The sequence below is a fragment of the Penaeus japonicus genome, unplaced genomic scaffold (assembly GCF_977035675.1).
Source record: "Penaeus japonicus unplaced genomic scaffold, GWHDUDI00000001_assembly GWHDUDI00000006, whole genome shotgun sequence".
NCBI classification, from domain to species: domain Eukaryota; kingdom Metazoa; phylum Arthropoda; class Malacostraca; order Decapoda; family Penaeidae; genus Penaeus; species Penaeus japonicus.
Genome location: NW_028234408.1, coordinates 4,155,743 through 4,165,742, shown reverse-complemented (window position 1 = coordinate 4,165,742; position 10,000 = coordinate 4,155,743). Strand labels below are relative to the sequence as shown.

Below are 10,000 nucleotides of genomic sequence, written 5' to 3'. Positions count from 1 at the left end.
ATTTTTTCCCCTGACAGTTGTGTGGTTTCACTTTCTTTGTTATTCCGTTATTACCTTCTATTCGTGTTCTCATTAAATCAATTACTAAGGAATATAACATTGATTCTTTACTTGAATAAGGTATTGTCTGGTTTTACATATAATTTCCAAGGTAATTTTAGCTTTTCGTACTGCCATCTTACTTGCTAATATTTCTCATAACCTATTCCTTTCTCCTTTCCACATATTAAATACATTTGTTTCTTAAAAGTCCCTTCTCACTCTTCCGGAAACGGGGCATTCTTTGTGTACTAGGCATGAATGAATGAATGAATGAATGGAATTAATAAAAAAAAAAGTACACTCATCCTCTTTGCTGACATAGGGTTGTCCCCATAAGCCTTTTACAGATTTGGAAGACAAAATAATAAAGGTTAATTTTCCTTTTTATTAGACACTGAATATAAATCGGGATCTGTTCATCCGGAATAACTAATGTATCTGATATCTGTTATGAATGATCTGTTTGACTATCCCAGATTGGGTATTTTTATTCAATGAATTCTGCATAAACATTGGCTCCATTCTACTTTTTTATATCATGACATGAATTTGTTATAAATTAGGTGAATGCAGAGAAATACTTGTCTTTGCAATATGGTTGATGTGAAATTGCATATTCATGAAGCCAGGACGCGGCACAATGTGGGAAATCCATATCAATGAATTAGTTTGATTTTGTCTCCATCAAAAAGAAGGGATTGACTTAACATTTGATGAACACAGAAAGGAGCTAATTAATTGGAATATAAAAATATCTATTGCATTTACACAACAGTTTCTTTTTACTGTTACCTGTTTTTTGTCATTTTAGTTCAGTTTGAGTACGGTTTCCAAATTCAAAAACCAAACACTGCTTGCAAGTTAAGTCTCCAATATGAAAAAACAACAATGAACTTAATGCCAGAAGTTGTTAATATCATTCCACATTTATAACATCTACACTGGTTCCAATATTCAATTTTCTTTAATTAAAGGACGTGGGATAAAGAAACACCTATTTTGTCCCATTTTATAGTAGAGTGGAGTAAGGAGTATCAACTTCTTGATTTCATAGACACAAAGTTCTCATTTTCCATGTAATTTCCATCTTGACATAAAAACCCAAATATAAAATATGTACAATGATCCTGCACGAAGAGGGTTGAACTAAAACACGCATGGGAAAATAAGCTATATATATTCACTGGATATTTAACTATAATGTAGTTGTGGTAGAGTTTGGCCTATTTCTTGTAAAATAAATAAACCAAAAAAAAAAGTGCTAACTAGTGAAGAATAACTCTGTAGTTACTGAAAATACAACCTAATCAAAATGTTCATTGACAAATAATGTGAAAATTTATGCCTGTGGAGAAAGTAAAAAATCCAATGGCAGGCCTTAAAGTATCATATATATGTTTGTTTCATTTGTTTATTTCCTTTTGGTCTTCTCACAATGAAGATTTATCATCGATTAGTTTGAAAAATAAAACTGGTTCTTTTGACATTAATTTGGCTGCCATCAGTTGGTTGTGAATATTTCTTTCTTTTTTTTGCATTAGTAAAATAAACACCCTTTTTTGTTTTCTTTCAAGTATACTCAAATCCACTAAATATATGAAGAACCATGAACAGCATCATTCTGAAATCATAAATAACTTCCTACCAAAAAAAAAGAAAACAAAAAAGAAAGAAAAGAAGAAAAAAAATATATATCTACAAATAATACATCTTTTTGTTACAGTAAACCATAACATTTTATAATCATCGGATATCGTTCCATTACGTCATTTCAACTGCCAACCTAGTTGAGAACACAAAAAAAAAAGAACAAACTTTTTTCCAATACAAGTGTTTCAATAAAGAGAATTTTTAAAAATTAATTACCATACTAGTAAAAGAGTCAAAGTATTGCACAATAACAGCGCTTAGCTATTTTACCCTCATATAATCTAATGGGCCATAGAATTCACCTGAAGAGCTTTCATAATATACCTTTTAAAACACATCACAAAACCGATAGCAAGATTTCATTCTTCTTTTTGCTCTTCAAAGTAAGTAATACCATGAATTAAATTCAAAATATGGGGGGGAAGAGAGAAAAATCATGGTATTAAAATGTAAATCTCACTGCCTAGGCTTGTGAAATTAATATATATAAATGAAGATACTGAAAATAACAACAGTAGCACCAATATTTCCAAGTTATTTTTTAACATTTACTTTCTTTCAAACATCCAAATTGATCTCACAGTTTCATTAAAAAACAGTATTATAATGGGGTTGGGATAAAAGTTCCTTGTTAAAATCATGTGGGCTTCCTAGTACCTACTTTACACTGGGATATTCTACCTTCATAAAAATATCAGTTAAGACATGCATGCCACAACCCCAACAATGCATTATTTTATCTTTTATCATTATCGTTTTTTATTTTTTTTACTTTTTTAAAATAAGCTTGGAAGATCATAACCATGGTCATTATTTCTGTTCTGTCTAGGTGATAACAATCCTAAAGGAATCTTTAAGATACAATAATCTAACCTTGACAACAGAATAAGGCAAGATGCCAGGTTATTATTCCCAAACTACTTTCGGCTGTCTGTTGCGAGGCTACCGTTGTAAATTTTGAAGGACAATGTAGGTAAAGAGGAAGAGCAAAGTCCAACAACAAAAGACGCAAGACACCAGGTTTGACGTGATTAACAACTCTGAGCCTTAATGATACTTCAAACGTGGTTCACTCTACTTTATCAGTCTTAGAAAATTATTTGTGAAAAAAATATCTAAGGCTCATCTCCACTGATCAGCTTACAGTGTTAAGGTCAGTTCCTACCCCTTTGAGGTGCGAGTGGTGTCAAGTAACAATAAAAGTAATATCTGCCAGCTATGTACACAAAGCTCCAATCTCTCTTCCAGCCTACAGATGCCGCCGCTCTTGCGAATTTACACTCTGGCGATGCTTTCACTTCATCAAGTCTAAGGCAGTAAAATTCTGACCTTGCTGCTCTTTTAACTCAAATCCTAAATACAAAGCCTTCGAAATTTCTTGATATTTCTGTCTTTAGGAAAAGTAAATACTGCATAGAATATACAATAAACTCCATTTTGAATTTCTATCACACTGAATGTCTCTATACTGAATGAGAATTATACATAGGTCACCGTAGCTGCAGATCTCAAAGACGTAACAATGAAATGCAGACATCAATTCAAATGTCGTTAAGTTGTCCTCTACAACAGGTTGATGCACTAACTGACTTTGATTCAAGTTGATTTGTTTTTTTATGTCGGGAGACGTGAAATCAAAATCTTACTTAGTAGGCTTGCTAATTAAATGACTGGCTTATTTCGTGCACATCAAAATAGTCTTCATCATTTATTTCTATATACCTTCACAAAGTCCAAACTTTTTAAAATTCATTATAAAATCTACAATGCATGATGCTAGATAATGAGTCAACAAACTTCTTAAAATATAAGTTCTTGAAAGTGGTACAAGCCAAACCTACTGAAAAGTCTGAAATTTTCATAATGCTATGTCCAATTAGTACCAGTTCTTCCACTTTTAAAACATTACCTCCTTCCCCTTTTCTCTTAAGAAAATAACATACTATGTCTTTGAAACTTCTAGATTTCCCCGTTTTTGATAAGTCAATGCACTAAATACGGACCTGTACATGTGCATATTCATGTGCCAGGTTCTCAAAATTATGCACAACAAATATTCACCTAAATTTGTAAAATGAGTGGCACTCAGAAATTTCAGTCTTAACAGTAATTTCTGGTTAGTTGAAGCAGTTAATACCATGTAGAATGATGAAACAAAAAAAAAAGAGTATCTTGAAGATGTTAAAACAATCATATATTGGGAAAGTTTACAATATAAATAAGTTATTTCCCTTACAATCTATACTTGGACCAGCTATAAAAGTACACCTAATTATAATAAATAGTAGTGACAATATTGCATACACTTCTTACCTAATACAAACTCTTTGGAGATACATTTGCACAAGAGTTTGAATATGAAGTTCAGAAAACTACCACAGAGGGGGAAAAAAATTATCAGCATATCACTGGTGTTTCTGAGGTTCCACTGAAACAGCTAAAAATCATAACCACCAAAAATGAAGACAAGGGCAGAATGTAAGAAATAAAAACAAAAAGATTGAAAAAAAGAGAGAGACACCCTGTACAAACAAGTTTGAAAGAAAAGAATACACCTACTTATTTACAATATGGAAATACAAATTTGGAGAAGAAAAATAAAATAATAACAATAAAATGAAATGGTTCTCAATTATAAAAATAAGTAATAATAATAACAATAATCATAATAATAATGATGACAATGCATGGTGGCGGTGATAGTCTCTTGAACACGATTACAGAAGAGGATGACTACCGGAGGTGAGGAGGGGTGGGGTGGGCAGGGCAGGGCAGGGGAGTGGAGAGAGGGGAAGGGAGGGGTACGAGTGCCATTATAAAAGAAAGGGGTTTTCGTCTTGGGACGCAGCAGCAGAGGGGGCCATTCCAAAGCCAACGGACGGTTGCGGTGAGCCCCACGGCCCAGGGGCAGGCCCGGGAGCACCAGCATTGGAGGGAGGTGCGGCAGCCAGGGGCGGGCCGCCGATGCCGGTGGTGCGCAGCTGGTTCATGGAAGGTTTGGGGGCTTGCTGAGCTTGGAAGGGGTTGGGGGGGCTTGGAGCGCTGAAGGGATTCACACCTGCAAAAGATGAAGGCGCGAGGCCCGGTGTAACGAATGGATTGGTGATGCTGTTGTTGTTGTTGTTGTTGTTGAGGTTGTTGTTGTTGTTGTTGATGGTGAGGGGAGAGTTGGAGGTGATGGAAGTGGAGTTCAGAGGGGAGACACCTGTTCGGGAGAGAGAAAAGTAGCAAGCGGAAATCTCATTAGCGTGGTTTCGCAGTAAGTCATTAAGATGTGCTAAAGTGCAATATATATTTTTTTTATTTCTTTTTTTTTATTCATACCATAGCAGATTACATGAGTTAAAAAAAAAAGACGAGAAAAGAACAAAAATTAAATCAAAATGCTAAGAACCAATTTATTTCCATGCTTATTTTTAAGACATCTAATCATGACACTAGTCAAAACATTTATTAGCATTCAATTTAATCTAAAAATTAGAAAGAGAGAAATAAATTTAATCTAAAAAACAAACAAACAAAAAACAAACAATGATCTTATATCAATCTTGCTTCATTCCCAGTAATTGATTACATTTGATGCATTAATTCTTCAAACACAAATTGTGGAAATATGTTAAGCATATAGAATAAATCTATTCTTTCCCCTTAAATTGCAAGAGCAAATTTTTTATTCTTCTTTACGGTCTTGTACATAATCCTTCAACAAAGATAAATATATCTTACAATATCAAAACAAATAAAATGTTATTATTTCTTTTTAATCGTCATTCACAAGAAAGCATTAATATTATGCATGCAAAGGTTTAAAGCCAGATAGGAATTTTGTGAGATTTGAAACATAATGGAATAAGCAAACTAAAACACAAATAAAGTGAGGGTAAAAGATTTAGATCAACAGTGGTGTCATTTAATAGAATATATATATATATTTTTTTTTTTTCTGGGATACAAATAGACATTCTACATTGCATTATACCAAATGTAACATCTAGTAACTTTATTCATAACAGACTTGCAAATACACTAAATCCCATTACAAAAAGCTACAACAAAATCTTTTACCCTCATTGATAAATCAATTTGCAAGACACTTTTAACCAAAACCAACTCAAACCATATTTGCAAACACACACACACAAAAGAAGCAGTGACACAGGAGAAGGGTTGGATGCAAAGCCCAACACAAAGCAAGTCAGAGCAAGTTCTAGCCTAAGTTTGGCACTGGTGCAACCCACATCTGAGAGTCCACTATGGAGGGGGTAAGGCCACAAATCAGCAGCACATGATGAACCTACAGCCTGGAAAGTCTGGGAGCTGTTAGTAGCATACATAACATGGTGGGACACACCAGGAACAGATTATATGTATGTATATCCTATGTATGCAAACTTGAGTACACAAACATAATGGATGTTGTACACATGTATATGTATGTATGCACATATACATGTACATAAAAATGTATGCATACATATGATGAGGAGACTGGAACATATGAAAGATGATACAAACATCATTGAAAGAATGGTGTAAGCTATTAGTAGATTTTGGGCAGAAAAAAATGTATACCTGTATCCAGCAACAGCCCCTGAAACAAGTCATTCTGTATACCAGAATCCTTAACTGTCTTTGAGTAAACTAACTTAGCTTGAAGGGAAAACTTGGAAAATATATGTAGAGAGGGAGCGGGGAAAAGAGATAGAAGACTAGAGAGGGAGAGACCTGATGACAGAAGAGGGAAAGATGTGGGAAAAGATGAAGACAAAAGAGACACAGACAGTGATGAGACTTAGGAGGGATAACCCATTTTCGTAATGATAAAAAAAAGCTAGATGGAAAGGAAAAAGAGAGGCTACAGGTGAGGAGCATTAACTGAATTAATAAAAGAAACAGAGGAATAATGGTGGAAGAAAAAAACACTGAAAAGAAACTAATGGAAAAGAAAACTGCAAGAACCAGGAGTGAGAATAAAGGATAAATTGTAATAGAACTAATTTTTTAGTAGCAAAGTGGAAAAATAGTGACTTAACAAAAAGCTGACCTATATATAATCCTTATATTAACAGATTTAATAGTTTTACCATGAATTTTTCTTATAATCTACCCAGTCAGCTAAATTACTAATGCTTCCCACCTCGCCTTCCAATAATACAATCTGTCATAAACTTTCTATCTTTCAAAATAAAAAAAAACAGAATGCCATACGTGCTCTAATACTTTCTCATTTTAGCACCCCTTAGTTGGAACTAATTTTAGGTGATCCTATTGGTAATACGATTTCAAAGTTGATGTTTTTTATACAAAAAAATATTTGCATAAAAAAGATAACTTGCAAAGTTGTAACATAATAACAATACGTGCCTAAGGATTTGAGACACTTGACCTATAGCTGAATCATTTCATTTGAATTAATCTATGACCCATTTCTGAGGAAACATAGGCCTATGCAAATTGCTATTATCGTTAGAAGAACTTCTCAAAATATAAGGGCAAAATACACCCACTAGTCTACTATCTGAGTATACTAGATGGCATTCTTTTCTAAAAGCTTAATTCCCTCCTTGCAAACTAGCCCTACTGCCTTGGTGATGTTAGCAAGAGCTGTCCACCAAATATGCAAAGAAAAAGTTTATCCCATTGCATTAGTCTACCTATTGTGTCATATTTTGCATTAATTTCTGATTATTCTTATAGTTTTCTGAATTTAAAGTTGAGTAGCTTTGTGGACTATTAACAAAGGTATTACATAGAACAAGATTTTACCCTCAAAATGTTCTTTCTTGCATCTCCCCTAATACACTCTGGATATATGACTAAAAATTATCTTACTACATATCAATTAACTATAAAAAGGCAACTTCTAAGATGTAGATTAAACACAATTTTGAGGATGAATTTTAGATGATTTTCATCTATTACTTTGAGACTTGTAAAAAAAATCCCAAAAGCATGAAACTTTTAAACTAAATTTACAATAGCAAACTTAGTATTAGTTACCAAATATACCACACTGTTAAATCATGTTAGTCACAAAAAAATAACATTCTGAACATATCTGGCAGTTCCAATGTAAAGTAACATTATCAGTCGAAGAGCCACAGAGTACAGAAACTCCCCACACAAAAGAGGACATTCTAATAAACGTAAGTTATGACGAAAATACCCACATAACAATCGACCAACTGATAATCTTACAATACAATACTTCTAAGTGTTACACCAGCAAGTCCCGATACACAGCTTACGCCTGTTCTAGCTAGCCTTCTGAACCTTGCCGCCATTTACGAGACTGCGTCGTGTGAATCTTACCTAGTGCAGGAGTAGCTTGCTTGGTGCCACCGACCAGGTTGTCTAGGTTCACCAGGTTTGAGTTCTCTCCCAGGAAGGCGGCGGGCGACTTTGATTTCTTTTCTCTGTTGTTATCTGGCACTGTTGAACTTAGCCCGCTAAGGTCAAAGGCATCTGACAAGCCATCTGTTGGGGAGAATTAGAACGTTAAGGTCTTTTGCTGTATAAAGTCATGCTAGTGATTGTCAACCCATAATAGCGATTAGGCAAATAATAAGTTATTAGATATAACTAATCTACTGTAACTAGGATTAATTTTTTTCTTTTCTACACAACCTAAATTGCTTTATTCAAATCATGTCGAAGCATATTCCCATAAAGAAGGAAAGAAGGAAAGAAGAAAAAGAAGAAAAAGAGATCTATTCTTAATCCTTCCGTAACGGGAATTTTTCATGATGTTGGATCACTTTTGCATTGCATTTTCCCTTCGGTTAAAGTTAAGCTATTTTTCCTGTGATTGTGTAACTAAGGCATCATTCCAAATGCTAATTAATATCCCTTTGCTAATATATAGAGGCTTACATATCAAACTGTATGTTTAGTAAATGATAGAAAATATACACATCTTAATATGTCCAGCCCAGGCTGAACATCTTAAGATGTGGCCCATCTTGGAAGGGTTAATATCTATATCTATATCTAAAGCAAAAACAATTGTCAGTCTTTATTAACCTTCAATTCCAATGCAATCTGTTGGGGATAAAAAAGGAAAGGTAATAACAATAATAAATCAAGTACATATGTTATAATGACTAAATTTGTTACTATAAGACCAGATATACATGTTTAAAATTTCTATTAAAAAAATAAATTATAGCTCCTGCACAAAGACATGAACAAAGTCAAGGGTGAGTACATATTACATAGCATAGAATGACAGAAAAAGTTAATACTGTGACAAGTGAAAGCCTAGTATTTAAGCAGAGGGACACAATGACAGACATGGTCATGATAAACTATGACACCTAATTACTTTAAAAAAACAAAAGAAATAAAAACTTTATCTCTGATAATCACTTTTCTCCAAACCTTGCTGTGACACCCTATTGAACCCTAAGACATCAATGTCACCACGCTTACTGTTGGCTGGCTTATCTCTGGTCGACAGAGCGGAAAATTCGTCGACATCTCCGTTGTTCGTCGGTGAAATGGGAGCAAAGGGATCCCTAGATGGAGCCTTGACCGAGACAGGCTCCCAGGGGTCACTGGCATCTGCAGAGTTGGAGGGAGCTGGAGAGCTTGAGCTGAGCACGGCCCAAGGGTCATTACCACAAATACCTGAAATGTGGATGAAAAATAGTATACTACTAGTAAAACTGCAAAAAACATAATGGTGAAGAGTGAACCCTCACCAACTTGCTTTTTTTTATAGACTGCAGTTTTGAAAAAAAGAAAAAAGAAAAAAAAGAAAAAAAGAAAAAAAATGTATACAATTTCACCAACTACAGAAGGTAGTTCTGATTATCCCCAGCTTGGGATGATCCCATCCCCCTCCACTAATCTAATTCAATCTTGAAACTTATCAACTTATAACACCCAAAAAATATGGTAGATTTTCTGTTATCACAGTTGCAGTATCTTCCAACTGCCTAACACTGCAAGCCTTGTAATGGGGTTCTCGCAGTAATAGGAGCGCACAGACAGGAAACAATAAACTGAAAAAAATCATCCGAAGAAGCGACTGGCAAAATGGGCAGCCATAAACCAACCCCTATCAACACCAAAACCCTGGAAACAACCTCCAGCTGTACAAACCTCCCATCGGTGGTTCCGGAGATCTGGCAGGAGGCTGACCCCAAGGATCCGAGGTAGTGGGAGGTGACGTGACCCGGGAAGGAGGACCAGAAGCAGGGGACCCCCATGGATCTGTATTCTATGAGGGAGAGAGAGAATGCAAATGTGTCATAACTTTGGGAAGAAATTCACATGTAAATTCACATGAGGTGAAGAGAGTAAA

At 34.7% G+C, this 10,000-nt stretch overlaps 1 protein-coding gene across 1 annotated transcript in view; it reads right to left on the bottom strand.

Annotated features, from left to right (window-relative positions):
• Positions 1–1,202: 1,202 nt before the first annotated feature.
• The window catches only part of lqf (epsin homolog lqf), a 53,419-nt gene continuing 44,621 nt past the window's right edge, over positions 1,203–10,000 (bottom strand). The window contains exons 17-21 of the mRNA XM_086537438.1: positions 9,799–9,916; positions 9,124–9,321; positions 8,716–8,733; positions 8,005–8,169; positions 1,203–4,897 (exon numbers count right to left, since the gene is read on the bottom strand). Of these exons, the coding sequence (XP_086393564.1) occupies positions 4,506–4,897; positions 8,005–8,169; positions 8,716–8,733; positions 9,124–9,321; positions 9,799–9,916 (891 nt within the window). The 3' untranslated portion in view covers positions 1,203–4,505. The remainder of the gene's footprint in view (positions 4,898–8,004; positions 8,170–8,715; positions 8,734–9,123; positions 9,322–9,798; positions 9,917–10,000) is intronic.